The sequence below is a fragment of the Mirounga angustirostris genome, unplaced genomic scaffold (assembly GCF_029215605.1).
Source record: "Mirounga angustirostris isolate CCGP_5_RB_7025 unplaced genomic scaffold, mMirAng1.0.hap1 SCAF_5, whole genome shotgun sequence".
NCBI lineage: Eukaryota > Metazoa > Chordata > Mammalia > Carnivora > Phocidae > Mirounga > Mirounga angustirostris.
Genome location: NW_026991713.1, coordinates 149,546,403 through 149,570,307, shown reverse-complemented (window position 1 = coordinate 149,570,307; position 23,905 = coordinate 149,546,403). Strand labels below are relative to the sequence as shown.

At 49.5% G+C, this 23,905-nt stretch overlaps 1 protein-coding gene across 1 annotated transcript in view; it reads right to left on the bottom strand.

The window, feature by feature from the left end:
• Window positions 1-23,905, bottom strand: part of SNX29 (sorting nexin 29) — a 517,029-nt gene that overhangs the window by 89,407 nt on the left and 403,717 nt on the right. The window contains exon 19 of the mRNA XM_045874993.3: window positions 7,087-7,227. Coding sequence (XP_045730949.2) covers window positions 7,087-7,227 — 141 coding nt within the window. The remainder of the gene's footprint in view (window positions 1-7,086; window positions 7,228-23,905) is intronic.

Below are 23,905 nucleotides of genomic sequence, written 5' to 3'. Positions count from 1 at the left end.
CGACCGTGAGGGCAGCAGTTCCTAGCTGTACAAGCGGCCCCTAAGTCAGTCAGGGTGGGCTGTGGGTGAGGGCGGCGGAGCAGGAGAGGGAGAGGCAGATTTCTACACCACCGAGGTCGAGGGACTGACTTAAGGGAGTCAGTGTCCACCACAGGTCAAGGGTTAAGTCATCTACACTCATCCGCCCTCCACGGCACTCCATGGTAGATCCCTGGAGATTGCCTGGGCCCATGTGTCACCTTGATGGTGCCAAGTGAGGTGGCCTTGTCACCTCCCTGTGCCTCCCTCTTCCCGTTTGTAAAGTAACACTCATCGTTCTTATACCCCAGACAAGGGAAGAGAGGTGTGAGGTGGGCAGAAACATGCCCCCCCTCCCAACCAATTTCCACACCCTAATCCCTGTGAATGTGCTCAGGGCAAAGGAAACTCTGCAGAGGTGATTCAGTTAAGGGTCCTCCGATGGGGAGATGACCCTGGGTTACCCAGGCATGCCCAATCTAATCCCACTCCTTCCAACGAGATCCGGCACATTCAGGGTGGTGTGGCCAGACTAATCCCACTCCTTCAAAGGGGAGAACCTTTCCCCACCACACAAGGATGGTCACAGAGTCGCAGCACTGAAGAGAGGAGGAGCCAGGAGATGTGGGAAGCCTCTAGAAGCTGGAAAAAGCAAGAAAAGGGATTCTCCCCGAGAGCCTCGAGAAAGAAACGCAGCCCTTGCTGACACCTTGCCTTCAAGCCAGTGATACCCGTGTCGACTTCTGGCCTCCTCGACTGTATGTAATATAACAGATGTGTACTGCTTAGAGCTGCTAGGTTTGCGGTAATCTCTTGCTAACACAGGGTACAGAGAAGGAAAGGCTAGCCCCTGACTCTGCTTTCCCACCTGGAAGATTTATTGCCAGGATCCTGCTGTCCCGTTGAGCACTTCGCCCCCCTGCAGAAGGCAGCCCTGCTCCCTGCCCCCTCTGGAGCGCACTAGGGACCCTCCCTCCCCTTGATCACAGGACTCTTCCATGAGAGCCCATTTAGTGGTCTTTGTCCCCACAAGGCCATGAACTTTGTGAAGACAGAGACCTTACTTTAGACTATCTTAGTCCCCCGACACCTAACATGACACCCCTACATTCCAGAAGTATTTCTAACTGGAAAAAACTCAGCAGCTTCGATGTTCCCACCACTGCAGGTACCTACTGCTGGGGACCTGCTGCCCCCAGGGCTGCATTTAAGTCTGTTCCTCTCGAGCTGCCAAGGTGCTTTCCGTGGCTTGGTGAGCACCAGTTGGTTCCTCCAGCACACACTGGTGTATGTGTTTTTAATGAGGATTTTAATGCATAATTTCTCCAACAAGTTGAATTATCTGCAGCTCCAGGGAAAGCGATTTGCCTTGCCTTAATGCCAAATGAACTTTCAGAGACTGACTCCATTATCCTAAGAAGAAATGACAGCCTCTCAAATCTATTTCTCACTGAGCAATCATGCAAACTTGGAGGAGCATCATCAAAAATGAGTCTTTTTCCCAATCCCTCATGCTGGCAAAGTCCATTTGGATGGGGAGCTTGCCAGGCAACTCCCCCAGATTGTCAGAGAGCCACCTTCCTGGTCTGCAAAGGCTTGCCGGCCTCTGGCCCATTCTGCAAAAAACACATTCACTCCAAGTGGAGTGAGAGCGACCCCTCAAGTCACCCTCAAAATTATTCCACCCACTTTGGGAATTCAGATTTTTTTAATTTGCACCGAGACCCAGTGACATGAAGAAGAAAATAGCAGGGAAATTTTCCCATTTAATGCCTGTTCACTTAGTCCTTAATTCAGGCCACGAGTCTCTCTGGGCCTCCGGGTGCTATTCTAGGAGCTGCAGAGAGAGCAGTGAACAGACCAAGGCCCTGCTGTCCTGAGCTTGCATTCCAGGGCAGAGACAACACTACTCAAGGTCACAAGCCAATCACTTGGATGGATGGTCCGTGCCAGGAGACAATTAAAGCAGACTAATGGGTCATGGGTGGGAGGGTGGCTGAAGGGGCAGCACTAATGAGGGCAGTCTGGAAACACTGCCCCGAGGGGTGGAATTCGAGCTGAGATCTAATGAACCGCAGGGGCCATCCATGCAGAGATTGGCGGGGCGGGGGGGGGGGGGGGGGGGGCAATTCTGGCAGAGGGAAGAGCAGGTGCAAAGGCCACAAGGTGAGAACAGCATGGAAGTCTTAGGAGGTCAGTGTGACTGGGTGTAGAGGAGGAGGGTAGGGCAGGAGATAAAGTAGGAGAGGAAGTGGGGGACAGATGGGGGGACATCTCAAAGGTCATGAAGAGTTCTGAATTTACCTGCCATGGCTGCCACTGGGGGTTTTAATCAACAACGACACCATCTGATCGACGTCATACAAACCTCACTGTGGCTGCAGCATGGGGACTGGAGGGTAGGCAGGCAAGAGTGGAAAAAGGTGCAGATGCCCACACCAGGAAGGACCAGGCTTGGGTTGGGATGGAGGGGAGCACCTGAACTACGACTCTATGGAAGGAGACCCACAGGACCTGGCATACCAGTCTTGAACTGGTGAGACTGTGTTCTCCTATCATCCCCACCTTACATCCCCAGAAATGTGGCTCAAGACAAGTGCCACCCCTGTGGGGGTCATGAGAGCTGATCGTAAAAATTCTAGTTCTGGCATTACGCCCCCTGGCATTATGCTTGGCTGAGTCACTGGCTTTGGTCAATGAAATATGAGTGGAATGAACATGTATCACCTTTGCGCCGAAGATTTTAAGAGCCAGTTTCTGATTTGCCCCTGTCCTTAGCCTCCTGGTGTTGTGATGAGCAGAACTCCCAGCCAACCCACAATGGACATGAAACATGAGCCAAAAACACACCTTGGTTGGCTTAAGCTGCCAAGATCATGGAGTTGTTACTCCAGCCTAATGAAGACTATCTTGAAACAAGCCCCACGCCTGTGATATTTTGAATTTAATGAGTAACTTTAATATATAACCACTGTGGCTTGCTTGACTCAGCTACAAAGGAATAAACTTCATCAAGTGGTGGACTGATATTCAGGAAATTACCTCAACATGATTTAGGCTCGATCTGGTACCTGAAGGCAGGGTAGCTCCAGTGAGCGCTCTGGGTATTTATAGTTAAACACATGCATGACATACTAAGGCAAAAGAAATTCTTTACTAAAGACAAATCCTGCATCCACAAACTATAAAACGTGCTATTTTATCAATCAAAAGAAGTTCAAACTTGGGGGCAGCTGGGTGGTTCAGTTGGTTAAGTGTCCGACTCTTGGTTTTGGCTCAGGTCATGATCTCATAGGTTGTGGGATTGAGCCCCACATCGGGCTCCATGCTCAGCGAGGCGTCTTTTCAAGAATCTCTCCCTCTGCCCCTCCCTATCACTCATGCACTTGCTCGCTCACTCTCTTCTCTTTCTTTTTCTCTCTAAAATAAATAAATAATTTTTTTAAAAAGTTAAAACTTGGACTAAGCTGACATTTTAATTCTACAATTGGGAGATCACTAACCATGGAGACAGTGTTAGGAAAACACCTAGAAATTCAGGCTAGAAATATACTCATGTGGCAAATTCAAAAAAACTAGACTCTGGTTAACATTTTCTTAAATACTATCCAGCTCTGTGGATTGTGGATTGAATCACTTAATGGGTGCAAGGCTTACAGTAGCAAGGTCCACGTAACTCAATCCACACAAAAAAGTCATGTCTGTGTACCTTAATGCTACAAGTGGCAAGTGAGACGTTCTTGAAGTGACCCAACCAAGGAAAAGATGCTGACATGGTTGACTTTTCTGGGCCGATTTAGAATAAAAACTCACTAGAGAACTTGTCCTCGGGGTATCAAGGCAGGTACCTTGAGCCCATAGGCTTGGTTGGAGCCAGTGCGGGCTTTGTCTCTTAACAGACTTCATCAGTAGCCTTTGCTGGATGTTGCAGTCCTGCAGGCTGACTCAAACTGCCCTTGAAAACCAGATAAACCCTCAGATCTGTCCTGGGTAGCAGCCAAAGGGAAGTGGGTATGTCTCAGTTAGCCAAACGCGCAGGGAGAGAGGGCATCAAAGTATAGTCATGGCTAACCAGTCAATTCGAAGGCAAAAGGCCACACAGGCTAGACAAGAGGCCCCATGACTGCTCATGAGCTGTCAGGTTCCTGAGCAACAGAGGCAACTATCAGGTCCACCCCTGACCATGGGGAGCAGGACCGACAATCTAGTAAAGGACCAGCAGGCCAGGGCATGTGTACAAGCCGGCCATCACTGGGCCACACCCAGCAAGTCGGTGCCTTTAATGCCCAAGCTCCTTTATTCACAAACGGTGTTGCATTGGGTAGGGGGGTGGGGGTGGGGGCGGGGGGGATAGTACCCTACTGACACAGATTTCATGGGGCAAAAGCCCACTGCTGCTGAGAGTCAGTCCCAGGACTGACAAGGATGGGAGAACGTGAAGCAGGGCTGGGGACGGCCCACCTCAGAGGGGAATGTCAGTGCAGTCCCTGCTCCTGGGTGGTGGTGGTGGTGGGTAGGTTTGTCTTAAGTAAGTTTGCAGTAACACCAAGGCTTGCCTCGAGATCCAAGGTGGGAAGGGAGTCGCTTTGGTCTGCAGAGAAAGCATGTGGCAATGTGTGGCCCCCAAAGATGCCTAATGCCAGAACCTGACAGTATCTCACCTTACTTGGCCAAAGGGACTCTGCAGATTTGTTAAGGATCCTGAGCTAGAAGATTCTTGGGGCTTATTGGGTGGGCCCACCGTCACTGCCAGGGTCCTTAGAAGAGGGAGAGGAGTCACAAAAGGAGAGGGGACTCCGTGACAGAAGGTGAGGTCAGAGTCCTGTGGTTGCTGGCTTTGAAGACACAGGAGGCCACAAGCTAAGGAATGCGGGCAGCCTCCAGAAGCTAGAAAAGGAAAGGATTCCCCTCTGGAGCCTCCAAAAAGAATAAGCCCCTTCCCAGCAACTTGAATTTACCCCAGGGAGACGGATTCTGGACTTTCAACCGGCCGCAACTGATAAGATAATAAATTTGTGTTTTTAGACCATGCAGTGGGTGCCACCTTGGTATGGCAGCCGCTAGAAACAAAAACACAACACAAGACGTCTCACCATTGGAATATCCCCAGCTCCCCCTTGTACTAATTTCCCTTAGTGAGATACAGACAGGCCGCATTCCTCAGAGAAGGTGTCATGGAAAGTCTGCCTCAGTGTAATGCTTTCTGCAAATGAGACTATCTTATAATGATAATACGTCGGTTAGGCAGGGTTTTGTTTTATGACATTTTAAGACGTTCTGGATGGGTCCCAAGATTTGTATGAGCTTGCAAGTCATTAGATTAAATCAGTACATAATTTTTCCCCTCTTTTCATAAGAATTATTGTCCTTCTTGCTGTGAACAAGTGTAGAACTTCTCAGTCTTCCGTTTTTATGGGCTGAACTCCACTTATCTTCAGGAAAAAATGGAATGACACATTTATTCTAGGCCTCAGATAAACCTGCTTTATAACAGTTTTAATTAAGATCTAACAGACCCTGACGTGATCAGGTTTCTAACCTGGTTTAAGCACAGAAATACACGGACATGTAAACGGAACAGTCAGTGAGAGTTTTCCCCGTGGAACCCCCAAGTGTTGGCAGTGGGTACAGCCACACTTGTTCTGGTTTTCTGCGAGAAAGATCCAAGGAGACCCTAGCCAGGCGCCTCTGTCACGAGAGAAACTAGGAAATGCATCACATAAGGAAGCTGCCACACGGCTCTGTCAACGTGAGAGCACCACGGTCCTCATGCTTGCTCGGGCATCAGCACCACACAGATCAACACCCAGATTTCTGGGCCGCCAGCCCCAGAGCTTGTATTTCAGGAGGCCAGGGACGGGGCCTGGAAATCAGTATTTGTAATGACACCGCTACTGCTGGTCAGGGGCCACACTCTGAGAACCACGGTGGGAGAGGGATCCCCCTAATAACAAGGCCCAGCTTCTCTCTCACCTGTCCTCAGGAGGGTCACGACCTCGCCTCCTCTGGCCAAACTGCCCTTGCCAAGCTAGTTAATATACTGCATTTGTGCACCTGTCACCGTCTCCTACCGGACTCGAAGCCAGGGGTTCTCCAGCTGGGCTGCATGCTGGAACCGCCTGGAGATGTCTGAAAGCCCTCAGGGCCCCTGCCTTACTCCAGACCTTAAATCCTAATGGGCGTGGGGGCCTACAGGTCTCAGAAGCTTTGAAAGCTCCCCACGTGATTCCAAGCGCAGCCAAGAGGGAGAACAGCTGCTCTAAGCTAATGTGAGGGATGACAAAATGATGCCATCGGGCTGAAGCAGACAATGCGAGGCCCCATGCCAGGCCCAGGCCTGTCCTCCTGGGCCCTGGGCTCCAGCCCCTTGTACCGCCTTCTGTAATGGTGCTCAGTAGACACCTGCTGGAGGAACGAGCCCTCAGCAACCAGCAGCCTTGTGGAGGGCTAGCACCTCCCTTCTCCAGGGTGCCTGGATGAATACCTGGAAACAAATCAGGTCATTATCAATTCTCAACCTTCCTAAGGGAAGTAACCCTATACCAGAAGGAAGCTCCTCTGAGAAAGCTTTACTGGGAAATAACCCCACATCCATGAGTCCAAGTAAGTATCATAACTATGGATAAAAACCGGAAAACATCATTTTGGCCCAGAACAGGGGTCAGCAAACTATGACGCATCAGCCAAACCGAGCTGCCACCTATTCTTACGGATAAAGTTTTATTGACACACAGCCACGTCCATCTGTGCCCACACCAGCTGTGGATGCTTTCACACTACAAGGGCACAGCTGAGTACTTTCAGCCAAGGTGCTGTGGTCCACAAAGCCAAAAATTATTCCTCTCTGGCCCTTTAACAAGACATGCTGGCCGACCCCTGCCCTAGAGAATTAAGAGGACGCCCACAAACAAAACATAACACGCTTGTCTTTAAGTGATGGAATTACGACTGTTTTCTCTGTCCCTCTTTTCTCTTGTATTCACCAACTTCCGAGTCACGAGCTACAGAAGCATGTGTGCAAATCAGGCACTGGTGCGTGAGCTGCCTGGTTCCCCGCGGTGACAGTACCTTGTTTCCAATGGCCTTTTTGGGTGGGAAGCTGTAGCCCCTCACTTGAGGGTACTTGCTCTGTAACTTGTGGTGCAAACTCCTGAACTCTGTGTAGCGCCGATAGACATTCCACTCATCATCTTTTATCCGGATGTAGACCTGGCAAGAAAGGGAAAGAGAAAGAAAATGTGAATCTCCCTTAAAGCTCTTGTTACAGGGGCACCTGGGGGGCTCAGTCAGTTGGGCGTCCAACTCTTGATTTCGGCTCAGGTCCTGATCTCGGGGTGGTGGGATCAAGCCCCACGTTGGGCTCTGCACTCAGCACGGAGTCTGCTTGGGATTCTGTCTCATTCTCCCTCTGCCCCCACCTCTCTAACATAAATAAATAAATCTTAAAAAAAAAAAAAAAGCTCTCATTACAAAGGGGTGGGATTTTGGTCATGCTCTACTCATAAAAGAGCAGGGAGCCACATCCATCTTCCAAGCCACCAGATGCCCAGTGCCTAGTAGGGAAGGGCTTCAGTGGTACTCAGTCAACAAAGAGGTTGAAAGAATAAATCAGGCAGGTTACGGGAACAACACACTGTGTATCACTTCCTAGTATCTGCAGAGATAAACAATCCAGCTGATCTCAGAGACGGTGCTCATACTTTTGTCACATGCATATTATAGCGGTGAGAGACTGCTGGTGAGAGTCTGCCTCCTCTCAGGCTATGCACTTCCTCATCTGTAAGATGCAGCTGATTAACAGCACCTCCTTCCAAGGAACACTGGGACATACAAGCAGGGGTCGGCAAGTCCCAGTGTAGCTGGGATCACGCAGACCACCACACAGAGGAGGAGGAAATTAGTCTGGAGAGGGAGGAAGGGGCCAGGGTTGACATCAACCCAAACTGGATGGAAGGTCACGTCCAGATGGGATAAGCACCACTGGAGCATAAAACTTCCTTAGTTTCAATCAAGATGGGACTCTCGAGAGACCATTCTGGGGGTACACGTTGTTAAGGGCTGTTTCTTCAGCTTTTCACAGGCCCTAACACCTTCCAGGGACACACAGCAATTACATCTCAAGGGAAAACAGAAGTGGGAGAGAGATCAATGCATTTAAAAAATATATATACAAGAATATCCCAGAGAGTAAAGTTCCCAATGATATATAGCTATTGTAATCTGTAATCAGTAAATGCCAAAACACATCTTAAAAACCTCTAATATAATAAAAAGAGGCATCTGTGATGTGAGTGATAATTCTGCATCTACATGAAAACCACCCAGTATTCCCAAATGCAGACATCACATATCTGAACTTTGGCAAGACAATCGTCTTGATAGCGGGTCTCCTGTAATACTCTTGTCAACAAGATGAAGGACAGATGATTTAAACCAAAGAACTCCAATTACTGGACAGAAAGTTTCCAGGGGAATGAGATAGAGAAACAAAGGCCTGTCAAGTTAGTTAGAAGCCTCCAAGCTGAGAGAGACAACACATATACTGGATGACAGATATCAAGTGATCTCAACTGGCCTGAGGGATGAATCTAATCCAACGTTGATGAAATTCAAAAAGATCAGTGTCAGGTTTTACAATAAAATCTGAAAAACCAACCCCATAAGTAAAAGATGGGGAAATACGGCACAGGGGTAGCCTGTGGGACAAAGACTTCCAGACTTTAGTAAATCTGAGCTAAGGAAATAACATGGGAGAGCACCAAAAAAGCCTATGTCATCTTTAGACCTCGTTGAAAGGTATAGGATAACTTCTGGGATAAATGAGCTAAAAATCTTGCTCTATTCTACAATGACCATACCAACTTAGTTAGGTTTTGGCTGCCACCTACTAAAAGATGAATGGAAATACATTCAGAAAGACCCAGATCACGTGCTCCTCAAAGGGCTGTCGGTGGGCCAGCAGCATCGTCATCCCGTGGGAAGATGTCAGGAAGGCCGCATCTCAGGCTCCACCCCAGATGCACTGCTCAGAACAAGAACCCAGTGGTTCACACACTGTAAGGCTGAGCAGAGGGTCTGCAGCCAAATTATAAGGAAGACAGTGAAGGGTAACAATCTGAGCCTCAGGGTGGAGGGGGCAAAGATCTCAGAGGAAAGACCAAGGTGACGTTTTCTGGATGACCCCAGGAAGCAGACTTCCAGCAGATACAAAGTAGAGGAAGGCAGATTTCCAAAGGGAAAAAAAGCTGCCAAGAAGAAAAGGTTTAGCTCAAAAGGCTTCTTGGCACGGGGTGTCCAAGCAGTGGTATGATGACGGATGGGACTGTTAGCCCAATTATAAGACTCCAGAAGCATCTGGAAGGACCTGGCTAGTTGTGGAGAAAAGGGACTTCAGGCTTTCAGTCTCTATAAACTGAGACACAATGGATCAGTTAGCAAATAAACCCAATGGACGGAGTTCAGGGGACTTTAATGAAGCACATTTGGGGCATTCTTTGGGTCCTCTTGGGTCACAGCAAGTGCTAGTTGCCCAGCCGGTCTCCATTTTCCCCCAGTACTTCTGCAGATAGCAGTGTGTTCAGGAACAAAACAACAACAAAAACCCAAAACAAAAACTTAACTACATTTTCCTGCCTACCTCAAGGTAAGAGCAGGTAATGAGATGTAAGCAAAAATCACTGGGACTTCTAAGGAAGCCCTTAGGAGAGATCTGACTTAGCTAATAGTGCCCTTTTACCCTTCTTCCTTTCTTCTTTCTTTCCCACAAATGTGATGATGACTGGAGCTCCAATAGACATTTTGTATTCATGAGATCATCTCAATTATGGAAAAAGACAGAAGGGCCTGTGGGTCTCTGATTGTCCTTATAGAGCCACCACAACAATTACTAGACTATCTACTCAAAAAAATTTTTCTAACAAAAGAGAGTTATTCATCTTGAATTTAGAGGTCTTTGTCCTGGTGGCTGAATGCAGCTCCAACCTGCCACATCCTAAATGGACTCTGTCTGCCTGTAGTATATTGTTATATAAATCCAGTATCCCCTGGAGAATGGCAAGTTCAACTGCTTGTCTGATTATCATGCACAAGGTTAATTATCTAGATCAGTAGAGGTAAACTATGGCCCATGAGCCAAATCCAGCCACATCCATTTATTTACCTATTGTTTATAGCTGCTTCTGAAATATAACGGCAGAAGTGAGTGGTTCCAACAAAGACCATATGGCCTGCAAAGCTGAAAATATTTATTTTCTGGCCCTTTACAAAAAAAACGTGTTGCCAACCCCCGATCTAGATACTCAGTACTCATTACTGTTAGTTTCCCATGGACACATCCAAGATCTGGTGTGGAAAAGGGCAGTGCTTTCCAAATACTATCAGCCGCTGGCTGGGATGCATTAACCCTCTGGGACCCAGGAATCCGTCGTGCTCCAAAGTTTCCATAGTGATTCTGATGAGTGGACGTTAGGGTCTGAAGGTCTATGTCCCCCTAGAAATCGTACGTTGAAATCCTAACCCCAGACGTGACTGTGTGAGGAGGTGGGCCTCTGGAAGGTCATGAGGTCATGAGGGTGGGGCCCTCATGAATGGGATTAGTGTCCTTGTAAGAGAGACCCCACAGAGCTCCCTCGCCCCCTCTACCACGTGAGGACACAGTGTAAAGATGCTGTGTTTGAATTAGAGAGCAGGCTCTCATCAGACACCAAACCTGCTGATGCTTGATCGTGGACTCCCCAGCCTCCAAACTAGGAGCAATAAAGTGTTTAAGCTCCTCAGGCTACCGTGGTTTGTGAGAGCAGACTGAATGGACTGAGATAGCAGGCCTCTTGGGAAACCCCTGAGGTAAAGCACAGACTTAGCACAGCCTCCTCTCTGACTATGGGTCTCCTCCCCTATAATATGGAACTGACTGACAGCGGTGCTGGGAAAACTCGGACACACGAGCAGGGCAGCTAGGCCTGGGATCACGCAGGTGCCCACACAGAGGACGTGGAAATCAATCTGGGGAAGGAGGAAGGGGCCAGGGTTGACATCAACCCAAACTGGATGGAAGGTCACGTCCAGATGGGGTAGGCACAAGTGGAGCATAAAACTTCCTTAGTTTCATCAAGATGGGACTCTTGAGAGACCATTCTGGGGGTACACGTTGTGAGGGCTGTTTCTTCAGCTTTTTACAGGCCCTAACACCTTCCAGAAACACACAGCAACTACACTGGAAGGGAAAACAGTAGATTAATGCATTTTTAAAAACTGCATGAGTTAAGAAGAGCCTGGAGAGTAAAATCTCCGATGACAAGCAGCGAGTGTAACCTGCAAGTAGCGAATGTCAATGCACATCTTAAAAACCTCTAACATAACGGTAAAAACAGGCATCTCTAACGTGACTGGTAAATTATGACTCTCGGTTCTTCATAATACATTCAAGAGCCTATGGCTTCCTTCCATGAAAGTGATGAGTCCCTGTTTCTCCGATGGCCCCTCCTTGCTCTTCCATGTGGGCATCTCCTCTTTTGCCCATGCCAGGGATGGAGGTTCTCACTCCCTACACTCCTCTCCCCTACACGAACATCTGACTCCAACCTCCTTCTTAGGTCAAATCTGTATCTCTAGTTTGGACCTCTGATAGGGGCTCCAGATCCAGACTCGATAAAGCTCATCATGTCTACATCTGAACCCACGACCTCCACTGCAACTCCACTCCTCCCTCTTCTTGGGACCCTACTCTCTCAGGGAATGAACCAGAGTTGAGCCAGAGACCTGCAGATCACCTTTGACCAGTCCTGTTCTTTCACCCACATGTCCAAGTACTGAACAACAGGGCCTAACAACCCATCCCTCTGCCTGGGCCACTACAACAAGCCTCTAGTTGCTCTTCTCAAAGCACCCATTCTCTGTTTCTGCTGTTGTCTGGACGCTGGTCAAATCCGAACGTCCTTGGTTGGCAGTCGAAGTTATGACGCTCTACGAGAAATTCAGCAAGAGTGGAGTGGCCCACTGCCAGACCCAGGGGAGTAAAAAATTTTTTCAGGACTCCAATAAAATATAATTCTCTTCAAAGCTCCTGCTTGCCATTCACAAAGCACCTACTGTGTGCTGGGTCCTGTGCCAGGCACTGCACACACCTCCTCCTCCATCCCCATCTCAATCTGCAAGGCAGATGGGGAGCCTGCTCCTTCTACAGTGGCTGACATGGGCTCAGAGAGGGTAGGTCACTTGCCTGGGAGAACTCGGGTCTGCCTGATGCCGAGGCCTGGCACTTCCCATGACAGCACAGTGCCATGGTCCTCAAGGCTCCCCAGGATCCCAGGAATCCCAAGCCAGCCGTGTTGGCAGCTGGGAATAGCACCTGGCAAGGAAGGTCCCTACTCGATAGCTCTGTGTCCCACATGCCCCTTCCCTAGGCAGATCAGATGTCCTTGGAACAGTCCCTTTGGTACCACACGCCCCAATTGTGCCTTCACATGTCTCCTCCTAATGCCATCAAACCTAATGCCATCAAAACTGCCAAACTACCTCAACGGTCCATCCTCAACAGCAATGCTTTTAGCATCCACAACTGGAAAACTTTCTCTGAAAATTTAGTTGTCCCTGAATTACACTTAACCCAATTGTGCATTTATTTCACTGAAGAATTAAAAGTGCTTACGTCCAAAACTCTTAGGATTTTAGTTTTTATTTTAAGGGCTCCCCCCTCCAAATTAAGTTTGATAGGCCTCCATTCCTTCTGCTTGAGCCATAAAGATAATAATTCCTTAGAGGAATAACAAGAATTGACCTCTTCCAGCAAAAGCACGTTCCCTTCTAAAACAAGCAATAAAAAAGCCACTTCAGGTGTAATCGCCTTGACTCAGCAAAAGAAAAATAAAATAGGAGGGTAATATTTCGATCAGGAATCAGGGCAAACCCTCTCTTCTGTGTTTTAACAGGAAGTTTGAATCTGGAGGTTTCTTTCCTATTGGGAAGAATTACCCTCACAATGCCTGTGGGGCAAGGAGGGGTGGGACTTTAGGCCCTCGATGAACTGAATCCACAACCAACACTTGTGTAGACAGGGCCTCCAGAAACACTTCCATTTAGAAGATTAGCAACATCTGCTGGGGCATTCCTACCTGCCCCCGCATGCCCCTCTTACTAGTCAACGCCACCAGCCTCCTCTGCTGAGCACTCTCTGCACACCGCCCCCCGCCCCGGTTTCTTCACCTGTTTCTGAACTTCATCTAATACGTAGCGTGCTCCTTTGTGTCTGGTTTCTTTCACTCCAAACGGTGTCTGTGTGGATCTCCATGCTACAGGGCACAGCACCCATGTGTCGTTCACCATCATGTAGTGCGTCCCACTGTAGGAACACACACCCCAGTCTGTCTACCTGTTCTGCTGGGGTGGGCATTCGGCTTGTTTCCAGTTGGGGCTGTTATGGGTAAGGCCGCTACGGGCATTCACGCGCTTGGCTTCTGCACTCATGTCTTTTGGGATCAAAGATCTCAATGGGAAAGGTAAAATGATAAAGCTACGAGGAGAGAACATACGAGAGTAACTTCATGACCCTACACGCCGGCAAGGATCCTTACACAGAACCCAGAAAAAGGCACAAAGCACCTTCTGGCTGCTGGAAATGCCCTGTATCTCCGGGCAGTACTCACACGGATATATACAGAAGTAAAGATCCACTGAACGATAAACATGGGATTTATGCACCTGATATTTATATTAAACCTAGAATTCAAAGCAAAAGCCCTCCCACCCAAAGCCATGCCTTCACTATTCTCAGGAGATTGAGCTTTTACCCAAATTTACGTTCTCAGGAGGTCTTAACAAGACTGTAGTGGGTGAGCATCCATGAGGACCTGACACGTAATCAGAGGTCAGTGTTGAGGGGAGGAGTCCAGAGACTAGACTCTGGCCTTAGGCAGATGTGGGTTCGAATTCCAGCTCCATCTCTTGCTAGCCAAGCGGTCCTGGGTAAGTTAATTCACCTCTTCAAGCCTCGATTAAATATGGAGAGTCATGTACACACACACACACACACACACACACGTATGTATATACAGATACACGCACACATACATATAAAGGAGGACTAGGGGAGAGGGGGAATGAAGACTTAAAAGCTGCTTTTCAGTGGCCTGAGGTTCCAGATCTACTTCAAGGCTCTGCCAAGCACAGGCACATGCTGACCTCAGGGACACCCGAGGCCGCCTCTGCAGAAGCAGAAGGACACAGCAGAAGGTCCGGGGCTGTGCAGGGAGACGGGCCTCTGTTCCAATTCCAGCCCTTCCCCTGGCTAGCTGTGCCCCTGCGGCCGGTACTCCACCCCAGGACTCAGCTTCTCCATCTGTGTAATGGGGACAACAGTGTTTTGCAGTGTGGCTGTGAGACGCTGGGCCTGGCCTGGGCCTGGCAGGCACTGCTCACATCGTGACACCGTCACCTTTGTCGCTGTCTGCCTTTGTGTACATGAACTTCCCTATTACAGAATTAGGGGTAATTATAGGATGTGCAATCACAAAATTACAGCAGGTAATTACCATGCCTAATTAATTGTCAAATGCTAGGCAGGCGAGGAAACGCAAACATAATGCAGAGCCTGTGGGTTGGGCAGTTAAGCCTCTCCTTTGCTTCCAAAAAACCGTCAACAGAAGCAGCAGAGTTCAGTGCGTAACCTTCTTGGGTGGGTTTTCAAGTCCTGCAGCACAGCCGGGGAAGCGATCTTGGGGCTGCTGATGCAGGAGGACCTCGGTACGCTGTCTCTCAGCGGGCTGCGGGCTGGCCTGGTATTTACACAGCCCTTGTCACACCAGCACCAAGGGTCACGGACGAGAGTGCTATTTTAGGAGGAGGACCTCACAGGGGTACTTCATGGTTACCGCGAGGATCAGACCCTACACAGAAACTGCTGATGGGAGTGCAGCAAGAGCTTGGGGATGATGGCTCATTTATTTACACACAGCTGGTTTTGGAAACAAAACGCCAGGCTGCCCTGCTTTCTTCAGCATCAGCCCAATGCGTGCCTTTCCATTTCAAACATCAGGCCCCTTTTTAATGGTCCAAACTCCCACACCAAGGCACCGAACGCTTCTTTATGTGTGATATTCAATGGGGTGAACTTCCTTGGACTTATAGGAAATGTAACATTTAGTGCCACAGATTTTACCTACAATTTTCACCAAAGCCCTGCAATTTTAGGCCCTAAAACAGAGACTCGGAACAACCAAGAGACGTGCCTAATGTGACCCGAGGAGGGGGAGGTGGTAGTCGAACAAGTCCTTGAGCTGATGCTACACCCAAGAGCCACGTTGTCTGTAACTGAGAGGAGGAAGAACGTGCTATCGACTCTGAATTGCAATGCCCTTCTGCACATGCTTAAATGCAAAGACAGTCAGAGGATATTAGGATAACAAAGCTTCTTTTAAAAATGGCTTTAGGTCCCTAATTCATTTCGCTTCCTTAATATCCAAGGAATGAAATGATTTGTGTTTTGGTTGGCGGCCTGTGTTAATGTGTCCTAACAAAACTTCCCTTTTAATGAAATGGCTTCATGTGTTATTAACTATAAGTGTCCTCACTGCTAGAACCAAATGCCTGAATTACCATATGACCACGCTGATGGAGTGATATTACAGCAGCCAGATGCCAAGAATAAAATAAATAACTTGGCTGGAGAAAAACGACTTTTTAGTGCCCGGGGTTATGTAAACTCGGCAGGCCAGTGAAGCAGGAATGGCAGTCTATGCTAAGAATTGCCGGCACAAGCCCCCACATACGTTTCCAAGAAGGAAAGCGAATGGGCACCTTCCAAGTGAACCGGACCCAGCCCAGTCTCTGCGCTACCCGGAACGCGACATCACGATCACGGACACCGGCCGAGCAGCAGACGGCTTCTTCTGGGAGAGGATCGTGGCGCACAGACCTTGCTCACTATGCTCCAGCTCAAGTACTGCTGTCTCTGACACTGCAAAGCAGTCTCAACAGTTCCACAAGTGGAAGGGCTAGCAGTACCCAAAGATCAGCCTTCCTACCGGATTGCACCTGTGTGTTTTCTGCGGTGATGGGAACTGGACCCAGGGTTCAGGGCATCCACTCTCCCTTCGAGACCCTGCCTCCCCCACTCAAGACCTAGGGTCACTAGTGAAAAAGGTGAGGACTCTGGTCCCCTTGACTGAGTTCCTGACCCCGCCAACTCACAACTTTGTCTCGAAAATAAAGCCTGGCACGAGATAAAATCGTGGGCGGGACCACTTCAGATGAGGGCCAGATGCAGGACGGGCTCTCTCGGAGGACTCAGGGGCCCGGTCTCCACGTCATGCCACCCCTGCTAAGGTAACGGACCTTCCAATCCCCTCAGAGCCCACCGAGGACCCCCCCCACCCCGCTCAGCAAGATGGCCCCTGCAGCTCCCTGCAGTTCCAACCACTGCTAACCCCAGCCTCTGCCAGAGAGTTAAGGAGGAGACCCGTGTGAAGCTGCCCGTGCTCTGGGGTTCATGGTTGCGGGCCTTGGGCGCCACGTGGAAGCCTCCCATGGTGGGGCAGTAAGCGAGTCCTCTCAAGGAAGTCGGGCACCAGAAGCGAGGCAGGGAGACAGGCTTCAGAAAACCCTGAAGGTGGGCCTGGACTTGAGGAGAGCTCCATCTAGGAGCCGTGACTGAGAGTTCCCCTCATGTCATATTTCTCGGCCATGATCCCTACATGGTTGGCACGCTTTTACTAAAAGTTCTAGCCTGGTGTTGGTTGTGCTGAAGGAACATAAGGAACAGCCCCAGCGGCAGTGATCCTTGGTGGGCAGCTGGGCACAGGAGCCTGGCCGCCTAAGGAAGGTCCTCTTCAGCACGGGCAGCGACATCAGGGACCACAGAGAAAATCACAAGGGGTGAGGCCCTGAGTGCACATGAGACAGTCCCTGGAAAACTCAGAAATAGCTGGAGCCATTTTGATGGGAGCTAATTTCCGGCAATCAAGCCACTGGGGGCTCCAATGATCATATTCAGGGAATTTTAAAAGGAAGTATGACTTCATCCGCTGGTCACATGTTGCAGTCTAGATATTTGAGTCATGCACATTGTACCCCCTTAGCCCTGTGCTCTGGGAGATACAGTCTCTTGCTGAAAGCTGGTTACTCTGTAGCAAAGTCTTCTGCTTCTTTCTTCCCAGACACTAATACTAGCCAAGTGTTCCTGGGGTAGGGGAAAGGGGGAAGCAGAAGCTGGGTATCTGTTTATTCTGAAATAAGTTAATTTAGGGTCTATTTATGATATACTGAAAAGTAAGATTCCAATCACATGTATGAATGTGTGCAATTATATCCCTGAAAATAAGACCAGAAGGATTCTAATCAAAACATTTGCAGTGGTTATTTCTTCATGTTGATGGATTTTTATTATCTGTATGGTTTAATGTTTTCTGAGTTTTCCAAATTTCTTTCCTCTACTGAACACTGACTTTGGTATTAGAAAAATTAAGACATTTTTCAAGTAAGCAGGACTTCTGGTGGACACTGAAGACAGTGCAGAGCTGACCCTCCTTTTCTCCAAATACAATCGGACACAGTTTTAAATACAGACACAATCTGAAATGCATGGCCACCTCCGGAAACAAAAGGACTATCTCTGTCCTTTAGGAAGAAAGAGGTAACCTCCCCAGGGAATAGGGAACGGGCTAGGGAAGGAGGGGCCAGGAGCTGGGCCACAGAGCTGGCCCCGGGTGGGGAGGGGAGAGCTCACTGAAGACTGGGGAGCAGGCAGCTCTCCCTGGGGCAGGAGACCCAGCCGTGTGAAGCCAGAGCTGGGCCCAGGAGGCTTGCCTATTGATCTCCATACTGGCTGAATTCAATACAGGCCAATTTAAAGTAAAACCCTTTTGGAAGATCTGAGGCTCTAAACTTGTTTTGGCCCGCAACAGGGGGTGATACTGCTGTGATAGATTGGAAGTTTTTTGTTTGTTTGTTTGTTTGTACTCTGTATGCTCAGAACTAAAGCCTTGCAGAAAGCTGTCGGTGGGGGAAATAAGTTAAAACCAGAGTTGGTCTGTTTGTCCTGATGAGGGGAAGGGCTGTGATGAGAACAGGCTCTCTGACTGTATGCCTCTACTCCAGTGGGCACCCAACCTGCCTCTCGCTCTCAGGAATAAAAACAGCAAAACCCCCTCAGACACTGTCCTTCTGTGCTGAGCAGGGTATTCATAGCACATCCGGCTCGGGGCATTCCAAGCTCCTGCGGGCCACCCCGTGCTTACTGAGCACCTACCACGCCCAGGCCCTGTGCTGGCTGCAAGCACAGAGACAGAGGTGGGCCAATGGTTGGAGCAATGATTCTAATGCACGGTCTGGGGACAAGGACTGCCTGGATTCAAATACTGACTTCACCTTCTCCATTTACTATGTGGCCGTAAGTAATTTAGTAAGCCTCTCTGTGTGCCCTAATTTCTTAATGTAAAGTGAAGACAATTCTAGCACTTTCCTTCTAGAATTGTGTCTAAGATCAGCCACTCTGCTCGGCATGTAAATATTTAACAGAAGTTAGCTGTTATCAGCAAAAGCTAGGTGCCTGCTCTCAAGAAGGTCACACGTTTGTGAGGCAGACAGAAAAACAGAAACTGCAATCTGGGGGAATAAGTTACGACAAAGGGAAGCAAAGGAGGCCAGGAGGCAAGAAGGGGCATATAATTCAGTGTGGAAGGCATCAAGGAAGGCTTCCTGGAGGGGGTGATAATGTCTAAGCGAAGCCTTGAAAGAGGAGGAAGAGCGGCCCGAGGAAGAGGGAGGTGGGAGGGGCTATCTAGGCCAAAGCTACAAGAGGAGTTTTCTGCTTTGCTTGATTACACCAGGCCCTTCCCACATCAAATATTCTTGAGGAGATGAGTAAGAAAGAAATCGTTATAAGAGAATGTGGCGTCTGGACAAGCAGTGCACTCAACTCTGCAGGCAGCAAAGAAATGGCTACCCCCCGATGGTCTCAGGGCTTCTGAATGAAGAGCTTCCGCTCTGCTGGGACTACTGCATCTGGCCTCCAAGATGTGGGCTGTGTGACCAAGTGTCTCGCAGGCAAGCAGCTCTTGTATAAACGAATGGGGTAGGGAGGCCATCCATCAGCAAGGAAATGATTCAGCAAGGAAAGCATGTCACTTTCTAACGTGATTAAGAATGACCCTCCTTCTCCCACTGCTGCTAATTGTCCTTTAAGGAACTGATAGCTTCCTTCGGTATATACTCATACCAGACTTGGCTCTGTCTCATCGTGCTTCTGCTCTGGCACCTCCATCTCCCCCGAGACCAGGAGCTGGGCGCCTCTCTCCTGCAGAGAAACCCTGTGAGCTGGTCTAACGGTGTCCCTGGCCCTTGTCTTCCTAGTCACGGACTCTTCTTGGCCAGGAAGAGAAACCAATTCATGATGCCTTCCAGGAAATGTGCACTTACTGGAAGGACACAAGGGCATCTCAGAGCGCCAAGGGCTGGCAGTGCTGCTGGGCCTTCTGTGGGGCTGGACCAGGAGCCACAAAGCCATGCAGAAGGGGGCAGGTGGCTGCAGAGCCCACGCTCGCCCGCTCTGTGTGTGAGCCCACTCAATTCTGCTCAGTCTCTCCATAGCTTGTTTTCTTGACTTCTGAGCTCACGGTCCAAATAAGACACCTCTCAAACCCAGCCCCACAGACATTCAGAGCAGCCCAGTCAAGCCTGCCCAATCCTGAAGGTTCCAGGAGAGAGCGCCTGGGGTGAACATGGCTGTTCCTCACTGCCTGCATCAACAGCTCAGTTCTCCTCCAGGGACCCACTCCCTACCCGACCTCAGTCTCTGTGCTTCCCATGAATCCCACGCCAGCTCTCAGCCTACAGGCAGGCATGAGAGGAAGGTGTGACCAGTCAAAGCCCACCTGCACCACAGTACAGACATTTCGCCCACGCCAGGCCAATCTGGAGTGTGTGTGTGACTGGGAAAGAGCTGAGAGGGTTTTTTTAGTTATTCTTGGCCTGTAAGAATATGAGCTCAGAGCTGCTGATGACCACAAGAAGGGGAACCTACCAGAGAAGAAAGCCATTACAGAGGGAAGGAGAACTGGAGGTGGTGGTGGGCGGGGAGGGGGCGGGGGGAGGCACACAGCCCCTGGATCAAGCCATACCTAAACCCTTCAGCTCAGAAGCCCATCAACTAACTGTTGTATTTAAGCCGCTTTAAGATGAAGTTTTTGCCATTACACGCAAAAGAATTCAAACCAAAAGAGAATGTGATTAGGCCACTATCCAGATAGTTTTCCCCTAGCTGGGTGTCCACTGTGGACCAGTGAGTGTATGTTGGGGCAATTCTCAGAGACGGAGGTTGGTAAAGCACTCTAAAGGACACTTCCTCCTTTTGCCCCAAAGTATTCCTCTTTCTGAGTTTAATGGGCCCTTTAACTCATTTGCACAACAATGCAAAGCTTTTCCTGTACCCTAGCCCAGTGATCCTGGGACAACCTTGCAGCCAACACCAGGAGTACAAATACTTGCCTCCTCACTCAAGAAACAAGACTTTGTTTCTAACCACCACCAAAATATGTGGATAATGAATACCAGATCTCTAATTAGAGCTGATCCTTAGTCAAACAGCTACAAATTCTCAGGCAGTTGCTGAAGCAAAAGTATGCCTCAGCACCCTTCCCTTGGTACCATGAGGACTCGTCCCCCATTGAAATGTATTTAGGAGGCTTCAGTTACATCATGCCAAAAGGATGGCCGGGGAAGAAATGCCCCAAGATGCCAAGTGAGCTCCATGCAGGCCCGTGGGGGGAGCCTGGCAGACGCACCCCAGAGCCCCCACTGAGAGCCCAAGGTGAAGCTGCCCTACTCCACCCAAAGCCTCCCTGAGCAACACAGATGCAGGCTCCTTTTTACACAGCTGCAAGCCTCTGCTTATGGTCTTTAATCTTCTTCTTTGAAAAGCATCCAATTTAAGAATTTTTGCAGTAATCATTTCAGAGTAATGAAAAACAAACAGAACAATAGAACATCTCCGACGTGATGTGAGCACTCCGTGCACCTCTCTCTCATGGACACTTAAGGAGACGTATTAGTCATTAGGAGGAACCCTCTTTTATCTCCCCACACAACCAAATTTTGCCTGCATGCCGACCATGAACATCATCACACAGTTAATTTGCATCATGTGCTCATTTCTCCCTCATAATGACACCCATAAGATGGCATTAAAAAAAAAAGTTCCTGATGTCCAAGATGGGGCTGGGATGAACATTTCTTCACATCTCAGGAGAGAGCAACACTGGGTCAACAGCTCCTGGCCACCCCGAGTGGGTAGGGCCCTCTCCAGGGAACCAAAGTGAAAGCCCAGGGACTCCATCCAGCTCATCCAGGGCCAAGCTGCTTAACCTTTCCGAGCCCTAGTTTTAGCAGGTGTACAATGGGGTACACCAGGATCTCCTCACTGGTTGTTGTCACCACCCAGTGACACAGTGCATGACGCATCTATCACATCAGTAGCAATCCAATGAGGGGCTGACTCGATGAGTTGTTGACTGTGAGACAGACACAGGCAAGACCGACTCCATGACTGCATGGCTATCTGGGGAGGGACGAAGGGGGAAAGCGGGCCTTGTCGGAGATGTTGGCCCACTGCCCAAAGAAGGTGGCACGAGGGCAAAGGATTTGTCACCATCAACTCCAGCAAGTTGAGTCAAACACTCCCTTGGCCTACAGACATACAGAGCATCTTCTAGAAGCCATTGGCAGGTAAGATGGTGAAGGTCCCCGCCTTGCAGGAGTTTGCATGTGGGGGGAGCTCCTGAGCAGCTCCCCTATCCTGCCTTGTGTCCCTGCAGACCAGCATTCGGAAGCTTTCCACATTTCCTGGGGACAGGCGCCCCCCCCGCCCGAAAACACTCATTAAGGCCTATGGATTCTCTTCTGAAAAAAGATAACCACACACATGTCCCCACTAGGTGCACACACACACCTGTACAAATCATCTCAGAACACTCCAGAAAGTCCTGGGGCCCAGCTGGCCACCACAGCCAGGAAGTCGCAACCGGCCGGGTCTGACAACTAGCATTCCTGCTCAAACTCACACAGCTAGAAAGGTTCAGAGCAGAGATTCGACCTCCACCTGTCTGACCTTCAGAACCTGAGCTTTTAGCATCATATGCGGACTTTCCTTTGGCCTCCATTATGGTGGCTGTGGAAGAGGAATGGAGAGATGATCTCTACTGTCACCACGGGATCCTGCGCGGGAAGGATGAGAAGTGACAACTAACAGTAATGTTTTGAGCGCCGACTGTATCCAGAACTCTGAGAGGTGCTGCAGAAATAAGGCACTAAAACTCTGACAACAACAGCTAGCACTTCCCGAGCCCTGACCCTGCACCCAGCTCTGGGACTAAGCGCCTCACTGTCGACTGTATTTAATCCTCATAACAACTCCAAGAGGAGTTATCCCTGTTTGACAGACAAACTGAGGCTCAGGAAGCCAGATCTGAGTGCAAAATCCCAGATGGCTAAGAACTACACTCAACCCAGAAAGCTTCTAGTATGTTAGCTTGCAAACATCCTCAAATTCTGAAAAAGGAATCTGGTAGCCGGGCCGCCACCATGCTCAGCTGTCCCCGGAGACCCCCCACCCGGATTCTCCCTCCCCCACGCAGGTGCTCCTCTCCATGTGGCCTTTTCTATGGCAGGCCCTCTGCCTGCAATGCCTTTCCCTCTTCAGTCTGCCTGGCGAACCCTACACATCTCCCAAGACTCCATTCACCCAACTCCTGCTACTTACCCCAACGGGTCCCCCCACTGGACTCTCTAGAGGTTTTATCAACTTCATGCCCCAAATTCATCCTCTGACATATTAGGTTTCTTACTAGCATACAGCCTAACTAGCAATCCTTTTGCATACTTATTGACTGCTCTCTGCAGAGAATGGAAGCTCCTCTCAAGGAGAATGGAAGCTCCCAAGTCTCACTCACTATGCCGCAGCCCCAGACCCACGCCTGGAACACAGATGCCCGGTAAACTCTGTTCAGTGACTGAAGGAACAAATGAACGCCACCTGAATGTTTCCCTATATTTGGACCTTTACAAGTCTTTCTACCTCACCAGGTGATACAGTTTTTGAGGGCAACAACCCATGACTAAGACGCTCCTGGGAATCCTCAGGGCCTCGAAGTGCTCAAAGGGCATAGTAGTGAATGGACAGAGGACTGGATGTTTGGATGGATGAACAGAAGGAAAAGAGACAAGGAGAAAGAAGGTGGGCAGGCACATTGTTCATCCTGTGCATCCTGTCACCTACCTACACGTAAACATGCCCATCCTCGTCGGCGACTGTCTGACAATGAGCAATGGATGGAGGTCTTTGACAGGCAGGACCAAAGTCTACGTATGGAGGCTTTGTGGGATGCCCCGTCCAGCCCTCCTGACAAATAAAGACTTTGTAAAGAAGATACACGATATTGGGGGCACCTGGGTGGCTCAGTCGTTAAGCGTCTGCCTTCGGCTCAGGTCATGATTCCGAGGTCCTGGGATCGAGCCCCACATCGGGCTCCCTGCTCAGCGGGAAGCCTGCTTCTCCCTCTCCCACTCCCCCTGCTTGTGTTCCCTCTCTCGCTGTGTCTCTCTCTGTCAGATAAATAAAATCTTTAAAAAAAAAAAAAAGAGGATACACGATATTAACAGCAGTGGAAACTGCAAAGTCAAAGGACAGCATGTAAGACAGAGAGAAACAGATGTGTGGATCCAAAACTCAGGGAGGAAAGAGACCAGCAACACTGGCTAATGGGGAGGAAAGAGGACTTCCGGTGACCATGGCCCGGAGCCAGAGCAGCACCGCCACCTAGAGGTCACTGCCAGACAGAGCGGATGCTGGGCACACCGCCACTGTTTGGCTGGGGTGGACCAGGAAAGGATGAGCTTCTCAGTT